The sequence below is a fragment of the Acromyrmex echinatior genome, chromosome 18, assembly GCF_024713525.1.
Source record: "Acromyrmex echinatior isolate Ae372 chromosome 18, ASM2471352v2, whole genome shotgun sequence".
In the NCBI taxonomy this organism is placed as follows: domain Eukaryota; kingdom Metazoa; phylum Arthropoda; class Insecta; order Hymenoptera; family Formicidae; genus Acromyrmex; species Acromyrmex echinatior.
In genome coordinates, this window is record NC_141869.1 from 4,299,497 (window position 1) to 4,318,126 (window position 18,630).

An 18,630-nucleotide genomic window follows, 5' to 3' on the forward strand; every position below is an offset into this window, starting at 1 on the left:
AAGTAAACAATGTGCTCGATAAATAGTGATAAGAAATCCGTGCAGTGATCAATGAGCGTTCATTTAATAAATATCGACACCGCTAATCGAATTATCCTGTTTAAAAAAAGGAGACACATAATTCCTCCCGTTAAAAAAAAAAATTGTAAATTACTCTGCATTTAAACGACAGTTTTATCTTGCGATCTTGAGAATTGTGAAATTATCAAACTTGACTACCTTGCGCCAAGAGTTCTTACTTGAAAAATTTTACGTTTAATATATTTATTCGTATTTGTCCCACAGAAATCAGTCTCTCTTACAACAACAAAAATATAGAAGTTCGAAAAAAAATCGATTAAAATAAAAACGTGTTGTTGAAGACGTTATTCGGAGGTCGTCTTAAAGTCTGCGGAGGTTAAATTAACGGTTTACGATTCAAATTTCTCCTCCGCGGCATATACACACGCCTTCTCGCAAGATATATTATCTGGCATACGTAAGGACGCATTCAAAAGCCCGTCATATGAGAAAGTGCTCCGCCGCGCTGATCGTAATCTCTTAATTTCGCATGTTTTTACGCCCCCGCAGGCACGACGTCCGAGTATCCAAACCGGTATAACGCGATATTCGCGGTCGCGCCGAGTTGCGCCAGGATTAAACTAATCGCGGGGAGAGCAAGGACATCGACTATCAGATCACTCGCTTTCATCTGTGTGCCTATAACCCTCCTGAGAATGCCTGCCTTATCTTATCTAACGTTTGAGCTTTATAAACTAAACTAAAGAGGGTCCGGATTTTATTTTTTATTCGCGGCCCCCGACTCATTGCTGTTTATACAAACATCCGAACTTGAATCTTCATTTCAATTCGAGAATAATTCTCGATTAGATTCAGTCACGGTGATTTAACAACTTCATTCTTATTTACATTTTTTACGCAGTAAGACTGCAATACTATCTCATTTAATATAATTATATTAAATATGATTATATCGCAATCATATTGTATAGAAAATACGAATAAAAATTGAGTTGTATTTAATTAAGCTGTAATTATTTAATATAATTATATAATTAGATATATCAAATAATTATATCCATCATCCGCTACACCAATCTCTTTCCTGTAAAATGATCACCGTAATTCTCTCGTTAAAACCTCGAGGATCAATGAGAAAAAAAAAAAAGAAATGACGGCGCAGCGCGTGACGGCGAGAAGCTACGACCGTGTTTGACACTGACAGTGGCTGATTAGCGATCGAGTTTAAGGATATAGGCAGGCAAGCGACGCAACTCGTGCGTATGCGTGCGCGCAGCTCGACGTAGCGCGGCGGAGTGAGTGCGAACACTGCGAACGCTGGTCGAGATGCAGTGGACGAAGAGGGGACGAGGCGGGGGAGGGATTGCCGGATGCGGATTGGTCGGCGCGATGTAACTGCGACCCGAGAGTAGGGATACTCAGCTGAGCGCTGGAGGTATAGCACGAGTAGCCGATCGTACAGTCAGTAGCTTATGAGCGCTCGTGAAACGAGCATCGAAACGTTTCTCTTCGGAGCGGGCGAGGATGTCAGTTCGTGATCGACGAGCGACTGTGAGAGGATCATAAAACGTCTTAGGAGTCTTGGAACGCGCGTGCACGTTGTCAATATTCTGAATATCGAGAGGACGAGAGAAGAGAAAGGAGGAGAGTCCACTCAGACGACGGAAGGATAGCGATTGAACGCGCGCCTTTATCGGCTGCTCTCGGCGAGCACGTGGATATATACGGAATAAATACGTGCGGCACCGTAGGAATCGCACGTAACCGTCGCGTCTCGCGCACAGATCAACTGCAAGTAGCAGAAGGTGGAGGAAGTGTGTCGTGCCAATCGAGGGATAACCCGACGCGTTGGATTCACGCCACGGTCCATCATCCACAGTCGAGTCGCGTTCACGAGAGAGGAAACTACGTGTTTACATCCTTTCGTAATTTTTCGCCTCGCCGATTAACGCTCGATAAATGCGATAGACGCTAAATCCTTTGAACACGCATGTGTCTTGAATTTCTTCTGGCGGAGCACTCTTTTTTTTTTTTGGATTGTGTTTGGAAAACGTTTCGCACGGTGAGATCGTTGGATTTGTCTCCACGCGAAGGTGCGTGAAATTTGAGTGAGAGAACCCGATAGAGGGTAGATCGTTCGCGACGAGTGATCGATTGCGAGAGTGAACGACGAGAAAATAATTCTCGAGTCACACTTCGCTGTCGAAGCGCGCGGAATTGTGATGCGAGTCGCCGACTTGACGTCGTTGTTCAATTGAAGTGAAGTGGAGTTTTTTCGTGAAGTTATTTCGGAAGCAGCCCGAAAATGCTGCCAACGCAGCAAGAGAGCCCCTCGAGTTCGTCGGAGGTATCCATCAAGTTTGGATCGTATCTCGTGAATGAGAATTCTCCCACGCCGTATTCGGATGCCACGAGGGTAAGTAATTAGAATTGGCATTTCCATAGCACGAGGAAAGCACTTGAGGGATATTTTTTTTCATAAAATTCTCATCGCGGGGGAGATCCGGAAAAATTTCAAGCGGAAATTTTTCTCGCAACGATTTTACTCTTATCTTATGAGCGGCCGTTACTTAGGGTTTTTCTAAATTTACTTTTTGAGATATTTGAATAATTATTTTTTGATCCATAAATATCTCATAAAGTGAAAAAAAAATTAAGAAGTTCTCAATGAAAAGAAACTTATTTCAAATTTGCATCTAAAGAACTTCTTACCTTATCTTGGAAATTTGAGGGAGCATGCTAGAAAAGTGTACTCTTACGGAATCTGAAACTTGCTTGAAAATTTGAAGGCATATTATACTAAAAAAGTTAGTTCTCATGTAATTTTAACTTGTTTGGAAATTTGAGAGTCAAAGTTAGAAAGTCAAAATTCTCAGGTAATCTTAAAATTTGCTATGTCAACTTATTTAGCTATTAAACTTGCTAAAAAAAAATCAACTTTTGGAGAATTTTAAATTTTTCTGTAAATTAGAGGGAGCATGTTAGAAAAATCAGTTCTTAAAAAATTTTAAATTTGTCTGGAAGGGGGTATGCTTAGTTTTTGAGGAATTATAAAATGGTGCGTGAAAATTCGAAGGGGCGCATGCAAAAAATCAGCTTTCGGAAAATCTTTTTTGACTAATGTCTATTTGAGAAAAAAAATATTTTGTCAAGGATTAATTCTATTATTTTTTGACATTTATTTTTACTTCGGCAGCCAAATCCCTTATTTTTACAATATTAGTTCTCGAGGGTCTTAACGGTATTTTTTTCGGATTGTAATTATTATATCCCGGTTTTCCATTATCTGGTTTTTCATTAACTTGTGATTAGACTTGCCCACTTAACCTAATGATGATATAAAAGTTGTGTTTTTCTAGCTATGATTAATCACTAGACTGTTAGTTTTATAATGATAACTTTAAAAGTAACCCATCAATTTAGTGATTAATACACTGAAAAAAAAAAAACTAAATTTTAAAAAGTATTTGTTCAAATAGTTCTAAGTAAATATTTACTAGAAGTAAATGTTTAGTTAGTATCATTTAAAGAAATGTATATTAAGATTTAGTAATTTTCTTCGTAGTGTTATTTAATATAATTAGAAAAATATAATTTTTTATATTAGTTTAATCACAAAATGGAAAACTGGGCCTTCAGCTGTCATAGAGACTCGCGCGGAAAGCGAACAAATTCTCATTGAGAAAGATATCTTATTGTTATACCGTCGATAAAACACATCGTCGATATTCGACAAACTGACATCACAATAGTTACACTTCGCATCGTTTGAAACGCCGAAACAAAAATCGCTTCGCATTAGACAGAAAATCGTTCTATATTCGAATATTACGTAGTATAATTACGTAGTTAGAACGTTGTTTTGCACTGCAAACTGATCATTAAATTGATCTTTGAAAGGTGAACAGCGGGTCTGGCTCGGACTTAATAGAATTTTATTTGGTGAAATAAGAATTCAGGTTGAACTTCGGTCGTACTTACCTGCGATTTCCTTTCTTTCCCGAAGGAACCTTTTAATAATACGCGATAATCAAAGGGAAGAAAGACTGCATGCATTCGACGAGATATACCGGTCCCAATGGATTCCACGTGACGAGGGTCAAGCTGTTTATTTTGAAAGCGGCGCAGGTAAAGATTTTCGAAAGCGCTGTTTAGTCTCGTCACAGATTCGCTGCCAAATATTGCTGCATGGCTGCATTTCGATGCATTGGGTTCTTCTTAAGCCGGATTAATGTCCCAAGAATGAGTTTTCCTCGCGGAATCAAGTTCAACCGACGGAAATAGCGCAAAATGACGCTCACGATATCGTTAATAATTTCGAAGGGACGTGCGCGCGCGCCGCTCAAAGTGGGCTGTAAACTACATTTTTATCGGTGCACGTGGCGAAGTACATTAATCTCTAGTATTAACGAAATTTATTGCTTCACGGCATATTCTCATTCGTATTCATCGATGCGACTTTCATGAATTTACGACGCACGATCGCGTTAGTTACACGATTGGAAGTTGAAGGGCGACAATTTTTCGAAACACTGTACGCAAGCAATTTTACAGCAAGCAATTTTCGCTCGTTTTTTTCGTCTAATTGAAAGTGTCCTTTCTATTAGATATTCATTAAGCTGTTCTATTAGCAACGAAAGTTGACTCGTGTCAAAATTAATTTCCATTCTCCATATGATAATTATTATTTATGTGAAGTAAATAAAACGCTCAATCAACGAAATAATTTGTCTGATTTTGATGTCTGTAATCTGTATCGGAAAGATTACAGAAACGCCTGATTGCGCAGAGAAATGAGGTAGATAGATGTTATTTTAAAGTGGAACAACCGTAAAGGCAAAGTCCCGCCGATCAGTTCAATATACTGCCTAATGACTCGGTGTAATATTCGATTCGTCGAAAAGACCTCTTTGACGGAATGCGATAGTACATTAAGATAACTCGTTGAACGAAACGTAAAATATCACCGACCGATGTTTGTTTGCGAGGCCCGTCCTCCTCGAGATGTCCATGAACAGTGTTATTTTTCCGTGCTTATGTATCGATTGTCGAAGTCTTTTCGCGGCAGTGTCTTTGACCGAAAGAAATCGGTCGTTTTCTAAATATAGAAGTGTATTTATGCTCCTTTTGCTGTCGAAAGAGGAGGAGAGACATTCAATGTACAATATTAATCTTCACTATATGAAATTTTCCATCTTTCGCCAGCAATATCTCTTTAAGAATGAATTTCTACTACCATAGAAATCGAATTGTATTTTACTTTTTTTTTTAACAAATTTACATTTATTTATAAAAATTCACAATCAAAATATTGACTGTACTTTTAAAGTCACTTTCAAAGTATTTTAAATTCGGTGGAGAAAATTAAAATATCAGAAATTCGCAGTAATGATATAAATGTTGTCAGGCATTAAAAAATTGAACACAAGAGATGAACATGACGTAAATCAGAAAGTGGACTTTTAATCTCTTTTTGTATCAGAAATACTGACCGGATTAACTTGATCCTTTTCGAAGGGGAAGTTTTTCCTCGAAAGGTCTCGGGGTCTCGGGCGAGATGGATCGAAAAAAACATGAGAGAAAAATCCTTAAGGCACAATTTAGAGTACGCCTGCTGCGAACCCATGCAAGCGGCGATGAAACACCATCCTCGCTTTTTAAACCCATGCGTTTCCGGTGCGTGCGTGTACTTATGCGTCGCCGCCTTTCCTCGTGGGCGACGAAACGAACAGGGTATCGCCATATGGCTCGCGTGAAAATTCATAGATATTTCCAGACCTCAAGTTCTGCTTTCCGAGCCTCGATACACGGACCGGATGCGTAATTCCTCCCTCGTATGCGTAATTTACTTGGGAGTTTCTTGGCCGATACATCGACATTTTTCTGAGTAGGTCCTCCGGTCTCAAATCTCCTTTCGAGACCGGTCAATTATCCTTCGGGACTTTAATGACTCAGGTCTCTAATTCTAGAGTTCGGTCCGACCAGGTAGTCCTTCGCGCGGTTATGTATTTTGTATCGCTCCGGGGAAATAACATTCCCCGGTACGAGTATCGGTTCGCGGCGCGGAATAATCGATCGATCGCGTCATCGTCGTGATTTTTGATTTCGCACGCACGTCTCCAGCCACCGCGCCGCGCCGCGCCACGCTGCGCTCGTTCCGTTCGAGAGCCTGTAATTTGACGGTTGCACCATGATCGTCCATTTCGACCGATCGATCGTACTCTGTAAGCATGAATCGGGAATACGATCATGTGTTCCACACAATATCCGCAGCTTCGCGGATCGTTGGAGGTCCTATTACTTAACTCCTGCATGCCAAGAAATGCGGATTTAAATCGTATCTCTTCCCCGTACAATTACGATGCGTTACGCATTTTCAACTTAATATTGCTGAAATGTTTTATTTGTGAAAGATCAATCTCGTTACTTAACGTCCGCTTAACGTAAACGGAGAGATCATATTATTTACTTGGGAGATTAATATTGAGCTTAGTAATATAGAAAAAGATGTGAGAATGATTCAAGATAATCGCTCTTTTATCTGCATCCGAAACAAATATATCTTTCCTTTTTCTATCTGATTCGTCCGTGTTGCATCGTAATTGCGTTAGCTATCTTAATCTCCCTTGACATGCTGTAACGTCGCACTGAGCGTTATCAAATCTTCGTTACATCCGCCTTGCGATATTTGCGTGAAATCGCAACAAGTGCGTCATAATATTCGTCTGGAATTCGCGCGACGACAAGAGGGAATGGGAGAGAGAATATCGTACGCAGAATATTTAAGATGTGTCTTGAAATGTTGATGTTTTATTAATCGTATAATTTGTCTGCCATTGATCTTTTGCTAAAATTAAAGTAGAGACCTTTCCTGGCTGAGATATTTTTCGCAATAAATTTTTTACAGTGGTTTAAGATACTAATATTATTACATTTAATTGTGTGTGTATTATTATTTTATAAAAAATAATAAAAATTAAACTCTGGAGATTTGACCAACAAGTATCTATTTAATAAGAGCAAGTGAGAGTAAAATTCAGTACGATAATTCATGCGTTAAAAATTATATTATATTTATTCTTTCTTACAATTAATTGATGAGTCTTGTTAGTCAATGTAAAAAGAAACAAATATAATATAATTTTTAGCGCACGAATTATTGCGCAGAATTTTGTACTCTCACTCGCCCTTTATTATTATTTCAATTACAGTTATGATTGTTTCAAGTTCGGTACGCGGTTTATAAAATAAAAAATGTATTTAGAATTAATGTATAAAAATATTACTATCAAGATTGATTCTCTTTAATTTCATTTATCACTAACCTGATTTATTTAATTTATTTTAATTGGATTTATCACTTATTCGATTTATTTATATAGCGTTTTGGATTATTTAATATTATTGTTTAAAATTAAGACTCATAAAAACACTTGATACCTCGTATTATACATAATATAAGGGCGGTATTCATAGTCCGTACGTAATTTTAAAATCATCTGAAGCAATGCTTTAAGATACTAATACGGTGCTCTCTCTGATCGGTTCATGACATTTTAAACAATAACTTAATCTGAAAACTTGAGCAACGTCTATAGATTTCTTCCTACGTATCTGAAGTGAAACTAATTTTCATTCGTAAGAGTCTCTCAGTTGCAATATCGTTCGATTTCAAATTTTATTCCCTTAACACGGCGAATGGCGATCACGTCCGATGGACCGATATTGCCGTGCGCATTTTTCGACATTTTGATTTACGTCGCTTCGGAAATAAATCGTACGTGTGTGTTAGGGCGCGGCGCATGGGAAGGACGAAAAAAGGACTCGGCGGGGAACGTGGGATCCGTAATTTTCGTCTCGATTCCAATTTCTTTTTCTCGCGGGCTTAATCTCGTCCGGTAAATTGGCCCTCTGAACTTCTCTTTGACTGCTCTCGGCCTCTCTGGCCTCCGTCTCTCCCTCCTTCACTCCTCCTCTCGCCCGTCCGCCTCCTTCTTTCCTGATAGGTACAATCCCATCAAATTATCCCGATTACCTGTAGCCTTGACGGTATACGCGAGCCTTTCTAATAGAGACAAGCGCGCACCGACGTTAACGACGATTTCGAAGTCGAACGCGTGCTGCCGGCATTCGCGTGACGTGAGTTTCGTTAGATTTACGCCGTGCATTTACCGTTAAATACGTGGCCGGCCTCTTGTCTTTTGCTATCGACATTGAACGTAATTCTCGCGACGCAGACAAGTCGCAGATTTTCAGTTATCCGTCATTGAAAAATAATCGATTTTCTCACTGATTTATTGACGACATTGCATTTTGGCAAGAAAAGTGTACCTATATAAAAAGCTCTGAAGAATATAAAGCATAAAAAAATAAATGCCAATCAGATCCGACACTAAGTGTGTCATATGTGCGCATTTACGTTTTTTATTAGAATTAATTATTTTTGATATTTAATCCTTCGTATGCATACTAAGTCTTTTTTTTTTTTACCCAGATTACCCTTTCTCTACGAGATTTTATTCTCAAATTTCTTGGCATAAATTTTCAATTTTTATTAAATAAAGGTTTAAACAAAAATTGAGTTAAATAACAATTCGGCAACATAGCAGATATGTTGAAAAGTAATCCTGAATTTTTTTCTAGATTTCTTGAAAATCTGAAACGATAAAAAAATTTGAACTGGACAAAAAAGATCCAGAATGCCTGATAAAAATCCAGAATGTGTCATGAAGGATTAATAAAATGCACACGTAAACATCTAGTGTCAGCTCTGATTATTGTTCATCACATTTGCTTCTTTGTAATTAAACTTTGCTACTTGCGCATTTATTTTCTCTACATCCGCGTATCTACTGGCTCATCTAAAAAGATATTGCAACCTGTAAGCGATTGAAAATAATCACGGTAAATGCGCGGTGGCGAGATAACGCGTTTCTTCGGATACCATCCGTTCCCATTGCGACGACATGAACAGGCATAGCGCGGAATTTTAATCGAGGGACCAGACTTCTATCGATCTCGCGGTCACGGAGAGAAGGGTTCCGCTATCGGGAGTAAAAAGCAATGAGCGGATACGCGGATCGGCTCGCTTTCATGGAAAGCTCGCGTGATAACGCGACGGCGCGGGGGATAAGTCGGATGTTCTGGGAAGCGCATCCGGTGCGATGGCGCGAACGCGGTTGGAAAAAAGGTCTCGCGTTTTCATCGTGGGACGAGCACAATTACCAGTAACGCTGGATGGTAGACCGACTGTCGGTGGTCGGCCCCTACTGACGTATTCACGTATTGGTGCGTAAGCAAAACGCAAATCATTGCCACTTTCCCCGCACGCGTACGCGTGAACGTGACATTTCGCGCTCGCACGATTATTCTATTTACGAAAATGATTATTGAGAACGGCGAGCCTTGTCACGTTTAGCGTCAATCGTGTCTGCGATCCTCGCGTCACGTCGGAATATCGAACGCAATTTTCCTGCCAACCAATTGAAGCCAACTGTGTATTTTATGGTTCTAAATAAATGTAGAAAGTGTGAGGTTTGAGCGATAATTAAATATATTGTTTGACTGTTGACGGTGTGTGATTGGAATGTTAGACGAAACATGTGTCTTTATATTTTCTTGTAAAAATTTAATACCGAAAAGTAATGATTAATTATATTTATTTTGAGTATTGAAGTTAATAACAGTGCCATAAGTACTCAAAATAATTAATCACTACTTTTCTGTATTATTAAATGAGAAGTATTAATTTGAAGGTACTAAGTTGAATTTCTATAAGGGCGATATTAGTAGTAATAGTAGTAATAGTAGTAAAATTAGCGGATGGAATTAAAACAGTCTCCAATGTATAATATAATCTAGATCTACAAAGTTTCTCTGTTACTCCGAGGTCAGTCAGTCCTAACCCTGTTCAATGGCATTTCACAAAATATTTTCTTAGTAATGTAAAATTTTAGCATGTTGCACGCAAAATATGTGCAAAATATCTGCATGGAAATATTGCTTAAAATAATTTATGGAATGATTAAATTTTTTTTATTTTTTTTTTATTTTTAGAAGGAAAATAATATAGAGAAATAAAGACCAACAGTCATCACAGTACTGGAACTAGACTCGTTCAAGCGAAATCGAATTACCAGATTTTTCTTTAGGACTATATGTTTCTGTTTTTATAAAATTGAAATTTCTATTTAAGTTTCTACAAGATATCTAAGATGTAATGGGGTCTACTGTATATTTATTATTACATAATTATTATTATTTATTTATGTATATTATTCTTATGTACATTATGTATCATATATACGGAGTAAAGAGACTAATAATCATACCAATGTAGTTAATTCATAATAGAACTATTTTTTGTATATAATAGCGATCTTAATAAACACCATTAATAGGTCGATATGTCAAATGTAATTATACGATTATTTCCAAATAGATATGGTCAGATAAAATATATTATAAATTGCACTAGTATGACTGCAGCTCTATTAAGTTCCTCAAATAATTGCTGATAAATTAAAATATGTTTATACCTGCAAAAGCATCTTTTTAAATAAATAAAATATTATGTACATAAATATATATGTAAGTCTATTGCAGCTATACTAATGACTGTATCATATAATGTATATAATGGGATTAATACTGTACATATCCAACTAGTAATACGGTGCAACTACGCTATTGTTACAAAATACAATTTATATAAATTAGAAAAAATTGAGAATCTCAGTCTAAGATATTTCTGATGGATATGCTTCCATTAAGAATGTTGGATTATCTATAATCGTATAGTTACATTGCAATATTAATACAGTGTGGTAGTGGCTATATAATACGCTGAATTAATAATATTTATCGCTAATACTTTTATTAATCTTCTCTCTATGTCGCTTATTGCATATGTAATCCATTTTTCGCTTTTCACAAGGACATTGTAGCAGCAGTTTTACTGGTACCTCTCCAATTGCGTTTTTGTATGCGTTTTACTTTAGTACATTTTGTTTTCCACTTCCATTTGTAATGTACATCGATATACAATGAATAAAATAAAATAAAAAAATAAATAAGAATAAATACGTATACAAGGGTATCCCGTAAAGACCGTATAACAAGGGAAGATTCTCGAAATCATTTTGAGAGGAAAAGCCTAATATCAAAAATATCGAAAAAAATGTTTTTTAACATGAAAAATATCAGTAATTTTATCTTCGCATATGTAATCTTATGTTAACAAGAGACGATAATTAGCTTTTGCTTTTAGCACTTTGCATTGTAACACACCTGAACGCATAAATTTTAAGCGGTATAATTCGCAAATTTTTAATGTATAATTAAAAAACTTATTACAACCTCGACATTTTGGTATTCAGATTTTTTTTTCGTCCCAGAATGATTAAAAGGAATTTATCTTTAAGCTTAAAGTTATTACGGACTTTACGGAACACTTTGCGGTATTTTTGTTTTTTATATATTTGTAATATTTTTATTTGATTAAATGTCAAAGAAACAAAAATTTATATTTTACGAATTAAAATAAAATTTATATTTTGTAATTAGAGAAAACTAAAGATTTTTTTCAAAATTCCTTTTCAAAAAAGTTCCAGGCATATCCAAAAGGTCTATAAAGGTAAAAAAAATTATCATGCATGTCAAAATTAATTACGCTAACCGTCGGATTATCTACAGAGGCATTATTAGCCGCGACGGTGAAACCATCGACGATGCCGTAATGCCGTGCTAACCGGTGTAACGGTATTACAAAAGCGACAGTGAAATGGCGGGATGAGAACGCTGGTTTCGCTCCTTGAAAGTTACGCGAGCGCATACGAGCCGCGAGCACGTCACGTTATAATTACTTCGCACTTTACTTATGCGAACGATAAAACGATAGTCTTTCCCTCCCGCCTTCCTTCTCTGGAAATCGCACAAGTTTGTTCGGATTCCGCGGAAGAAGGCGTATACGGAAGAAAGTAGAAAAAGTAGTCTCCGTCGGTGAACGGGAGAAATAGTTGTCTTTTGTCGAGTATGCATAAAATCGGCCGTAAAGATTGAAGTTATGGCGTGCTCGTAAGAGATTCTGATAAGAACTGAGATTTCTCTACTTGGGTGGTGCGAGTTATTGTTACGGTTATGAGAATATAAAGCGGGACTATCTCGCACTGAGATCGGTCTGCTTAAGAGACCAACTATAAATATAATCACACATTTTTTTTCAGTTATGCACCACCGGTGGACAGAGCCGTATATTATAGGGGGGATTAGGGTTACCATATCTAAATCACAAAAAAAGAATAAAAATTCTAAAACTAAATAATTTTTGTTGGCAATTGTTCTTAATATGAATATATTAAATTATTAATATAATTCTTTAAATATCTGTACAATTTTAATTAACGATCAGAAATTTTATGACTTTAAATGAGTACGGTTGGTGTAAGTCTGTATGGTATTCGAATGCACTTTTAATTCGACGACGCAATACTAGACGAGATAAATAAACAGACTCATTAAATTCCAGTTGATTAAATTAAGTTCCAGCTTTTAAATTTAATTGCAATACAAACTAAATTGATGCCTCGGTGAAAAAGTATCGTTGCATCTAAATTTAAGAGTTTATTTAAATTTGATCTGAATTTATTTTTGAAAAATAAATTAAGACATTTCGCGCTATCGTTACGAGGTAATGATACGTTCAGACGATAAGATATTTTCCTTAATATTTTTTTTCCCTAATATATATTTGTGTTTACGAGGCTTTATGATAATAGCAGAATAAGTCCGTAGCAGAGTGCGCGATAAAGTGACGTTTTCAACGTTATCGGTTATTTGCCTATCGTTGTACTCTTTATCTATCGATCTAATCTCAATGACATTGCCGTATCGGGTGCACAATGTCGTCTCTATCGCTATCACGTAAAAAAGCGAACGGGGCAAAACAACGATGCGATTGATTCCGACCCGGAAATCACGTTCCTAGGTCTCTTCAGTGACGTTACGAGATTTCTACGGTGTGAAAAAAGCGATTCGCGTGTCACTGGGAGACGATGGAACAAAAAAAAAAGCTTTTAACGTTCTCCGGGTCTTTCTACGGTCGGATCTGACGAGATTAATGTCTATTGCAAGGTCGCGTTGACAGATTCATAGCGGTAAATTGTGTTGGCGAAGGTCAAACGAAAGTACGATCACTCGCCTTCGCCGAGACGAACAGTTGCCAGATCAAATATCCGATGAAGAGAATTGATTTTAACTCTCTGGAGGCTAGTAGTTTTTTCTTCACATCGAAATCGCGTGTATTTTGCCGAGGCGAGAAGCCGTGAATAAACTGCTAATAAATTATCATTGACAAAGTTGAGATATTAATAGAACCGAAATCGCACGCGCTTACACTGGGGAAAAAAAATACTAAATTTTAATAAATGTTTATTTAAATAGCAGTAATTTAATATTTACTGAATATAAATATATTTTTATTCAGTACAAAAATCAAAATTTTTGATACAAGAATCATTAATATGATTAAACTATCGTTTTTCTAGTCAATAAATATTTATCTCAAGTAAATAAATATTCAATAAATATTAAGTCAGTGTTATTCAAAATTCAAATTTATTAAAATATATTTATTAAAATTTAGTATATTTTTCTCGGTGTATGTACATAATGATATTACATTATATGTGGAGAAGGATTACCGTAATACCATTAATAAAATCAAATTTATGCGGGAGAAACTTTATCATCTCGAAAGTTTAGCGCTAATGGACTAATGCTGTTTTGCATTTTGTGGCTTCAAAGCTCGCTAACTTATTCAAATATAATCCTCATCTTGTATTACTTTCTGTGTCGAAATTAGCACAAAAAATAACGGAGGAATTCAGATTTCGTGTGGAAATTAATACATATAATAATTCCACTCAGGAATCGAGGCTGGAAAAGGACGATTTTTAGAAATACAGTGACTGCGCTTTGAGAGCCGATATGTTTAAAAAGTTCTTAAAAGGGGTCTGGCAGGCACAGACGCGTCGTTGTGTATTTTATAAGTACCACGATCGTATGCAAGCTGGATGAGTCACTGTGACTGGAAGTCGACATATCGCGACGATAGAAAGAGGGAAGAGAGACAGAGATAAAACAGAAAGAGACTCGGAACTCCGTTATCAGGTTTTACCAAATCGTTCGCCGCTGTGATCCTTTCGCGGCATTACCAGGCGGTAACATCCGATGTTTTGTAAATGATATGGATGTGACGCATGGAACATCAGGTCGATGAACGTTTAAATATTCACGTAGCTTTAGAGTTGTGCGCAGCATTAATTTTCTAAATTCATCTTTTTTATATATTATTTCTTTCCTTACTAATTGTGACTTTTAAAATTAGGAGATATCGATATTGATGCATCGATAAGTTATAACTTTCCAAGGGAATTATTTTTATACAGAAAGAATGGTATTGTATCTAAAAATTTAGGTAGATACAGATCTAAAAATAATTTTATTGGACTATCAAAATAATTACATGTTACAGGACGTTCAAACATTTTTTTGCAGCATTTTTTGCTCATTATGTTTGAATTTCTACACAATTATTTTGATGATCCGATAAAATTATTTTTAGATCTCTATCTACATTTTTAGATATGTCAATAAAGTTGTTTTTTTCCAGATAATATCAAGCGAAAAGAATAAGAAGGAAATGAAAGTTAAGTGTAATTAATGGAACGCAAAATAGAGTTTATTTTTATTTAAAAATATACAATTCCAGTAAAAATATACATTCCAATTTCGGCTTATCTTTCAATTACACTGAAAGAGCAATTTTGTTGAAGAATCTAAAAAGCTAGATACAGATTTGAAAAATATTTTTTTTGCTGGATGATCAAAACAATTAGATAGGACGACAAAATTGGTTACTGGAATATAAAAACATATTGTAGTTATTACTCATCATGTTTAAGATTTTTGAAACATTATTTTGATGGAATTGTTAGATTTTTGAGCAAAATTGCTCTTTTAATGCATCTTCAATAAAAATATGATACCATATCATTATATATTTTCCTGATCTCCAAGTGAAAGCAAAAATCGATCCTAATCAAATGAGTGCGTCACACAGATTACAAGGCCAAGTGACGTCAATTAGAATAAAAGATATATGAAGATATAATATTGTATTTTTACTGAAGATAGTTTGAAGTGGAGATAAAATGTCTGAAATGTTATGTATTTTTAAATAAGATAAACTCAAAATTTTGCGTCTTACTAATTACATTTGACACTTATTTACTTTGTACTATTTTTTTTAATTTCCAGATTCTTTAGAGATCAATATATTATTTTCAAGATCTTTTCTTTGCCAAATTTTTCATTTATCACGGATTCATTAACGTCCAATTGAAATTGTTCAAAAGTAACATGTTAACTTGTGTAAAAATTCGAATTTGGCGAAAAGCAAGAGATAAACTGTTAAGGGCATTGCAATGCACAGATTTATTTCAGACGTTCTCCTCTTCAAGAATATCTTCAGTGAAAATACAATATTATATTTTCATATATCTTTTATCCTAATTGACGTCACATGACCTTGTAATCTGTGTGACGCATTCATTTGATTAGAATTTTTGCATTCACTTGGAGATTAGGAAAATATATAATGATATGGTATTATATTTTTATTGAAGCAGCCAAAATTGTCTGTAACGTTGTATTTTTAAATAAAAATCAGTTTTAATTTGCGCTGGATTAATTACGCTTGACTTTCATTCCTGGGCATTACTTGGGCATTACTAGGCAGTACAATTGGTTGTAGCAGTCAATTAAAAATTATGCCATATTTTACTGTCTAATTTACTGCAGCAGCCGATCATTTTTTTTCAGTGTAGACATTGGTGTACACAATTTTGACCAGCGGTTTATCTCTAAAATGTTCACTTTTCACATTTTCGCCTTAAGGAAAAAAGTTACTCTATTTGCAGCAGTCTTCAAGCTTTAATAAAAACAGAACAATTTACGAGAATGCTGTTTGTACAACGGTAGTTTTCAAACGCGAGAGCGCGTGAACATGCAGGTGCGGAACTAGTCTGCGAAGGAAGGCAAGAGGGGGGGGGGGGCAGAGGGGGATGATTTTTCCAGGCTTCCAAATGCAGGCGGTAGTTACAAGGGGAATCGGTATACGCGAGGAGGGTTAACGACGGAGGTTCCAATCGGTAGCGAACGGAGCGGGTTGGCCAAGGCCAGCTGCGTGAAGAAAACGCGGCCATCACCGGTGCGTCGAGCACCGATCAGATCGGCTCAGGGGTTCAGCCGGTTCAGCGGGCGGAGAAGCAGGCAGCAACAGCGCGAGAGAGGGCACTGGGGAGTGTAGGCTCCAGCAGCAACGGAAGCGAGCCGGTTGTTTTACCGCAGAAACAGCAGCCGGCCACTTTGTTGCACGCCACGAAATTATGCACCGCCGAGAGGCGAGCGGGCGCTCGCGCGCGCGGGAGAAGCAACTCGTAAATAACGACCGGGCGTCACGAAATTACTTTCGGGGCACACGCCGCGCGCGTCGCCTCTCTTCTCCTTCCCTCGCATTACCGCGTTTGATTCTTGATCTTCCCTCGATGTACGTAAGTTACTTATACGTTATATATATGTGCACGTCGGTTTCGTGTATACCGGCAATCGACCGGGTCGGATCTTTCCATCCAGCCACTGCGCTGAAATCTTACGTCGTCGAGAATTTCTCGCGTCTATGGTTTTCTGTTAAATGGCTGCTTCAAACATTAATTAAAAATGTTATGTAAAATGTAAAACGCCGAGTAGATACAGCCACGGAACTGTGCGTGCGTGATCAGTCAAGGGATATTATAAAGTAACATTTATATAGGATTTTTGCTAAACGGAAGTATCGTGGCGTGTGTTTATCGATGAGTGTTCAAACTTTTGCGAAAATGTAGGAAATGTACACGGGCAGAATAATATTTCAAAATATTAAAAATAATGATTACTGAGAAAAAATATTATTTTCACGCATATATGTTAAATCAAGCCTGCGAGAGAAATTTCCAAATTCTTGAAGAAACAAAGCTCTCGTCTCGAGGCAATGATCTCGAATTCCTTTGCTTGCTAAAACCCGATCCTCCTAATTTGCGTCTAACGGGAGATCTAATCGCTGAATATATATAAATTGCGAATCGAATCGCAAGTCCGCGATTCTTGCGGTATGGCACGCAAGGTAACGCGTGGCTCTCCTCTTTGTAACCTACATCCAGCCTCGCGATCTCCGCCGCGCAAATCCCGGTACGTCGACCGTCGACATCTGAAAGTATAATACGCACGGTGTTAGCTGACATTAACATACACCGCTGTCTAATAAGCAACGCAAATCGCGGGCAGATCAGAATGCGGTGCCCTTGGCGTTCGTATTCGCGCGATTTCTTCGTATCTCGGACTAAAAGTCCGGGTGCCCCCTTCCACCATTCGCGTTTCGATAATTACGCATTGCGTAACGCGCGTATGGGCCTCCTGTGCGCATCAACGATGTGCCAAGGTCCTCTCTTTCGTGGATAGTCTGCGGACCGAGACGGTCTGAGAAATTAGTCGATACGAGAAGGGAAGGAGCACACGAGTCTTTCACAAGAACCGGTATATATTTATCCCCTGATATCGTTATGATATCGCAATAAATAACCTGCACTGAGACTCACGCTAGAATTTTGTAAGACACTCGAGTTTCGCTCAAGAATACATGCGCAGTCTAACGATGGTCGATCTTTCAAAAAAGACCTGCATATATAAAGATACGTACTATATCATTCTTTTTTACTGTTTTGCAACGCGTGTTTCACTCGAGATGTAATTCATGTTGTGTTAACTCTACGTTACACATGGTTTTTTTTTAAACTCTCTATTTGTTTTTTGATATGAGCGAAATTTCACTCTCAAATTTCAGCTTCATTTTTGCTCTTTCAATTTTTATTAAATAAATGTTTTAGTTAAAACATTAATGTAATAAAGATATTGAAAAAAGTAATTCTTAATGTTTCACTTTTTGAAAGTCTAGAACAGTAAAAAACTTGGGCTGGATAAAGAATCTAGATTGTAAATGAAGAGATTGTAAATTAATATAATAATTCTTGTAAATATGGGGCGTTTCTGACACCTCATTATCATATATTAATTTTCATTGTCTGATGATTTATAATTAAATGAAAATTGATATATAATATCCTATACATCCTTTAGATACAAATAAATGCAATTTTTTTAAAGTTGTAAAACAATTTGCATTAAATATAATGACATGTACAAATAGCGTTTTTACATTTAATGAATCTATAAAGCGAATATCTTGGACATTTCACGCGACTAATAAAGGATTATATACGTTACTTGAAAAATGTGCATATGAGCCACAGAAATGATTTTTTTCAATGCTATAAACGGCTATTTACGCGTATATTGCTTTTATTGCATTTCCAAGGGGCGCCGCCGGGTCCTTAAGATGCAAGATGCAGGCAATAGACTTCAGGCAATATAAGCTTAGGCTAGTAAAAACCATCCATAAACTATTTTCTCCGATCTATCGAGATACCAGCGTAGCGACCAGATATCTGCTCTAAT

General features: G+C 36.8%; 1 protein-coding gene across 1 annotated transcript in view; it reads left to right on the forward strand.

The window, feature by feature from the left end:
- The first annotated feature begins 1,456 nt into the window (after positions 1-1,456).
- LOC105144873 (Sox box protein 14) overlaps positions 1,457-18,630 on the forward strand; it is a 31,943-nt gene continuing 14,769 nt past the window's right edge. Inside the window, exon 1 of the mRNA XM_011054084.2 lies at positions 1,457-2,437. Coding sequence (XP_011052386.1) covers positions 2,327-2,437 — 111 coding nt within the window. The 5' untranslated portion in view covers positions 1,457-2,326. The remainder of the gene's footprint in view (positions 2,438-18,630) is intronic.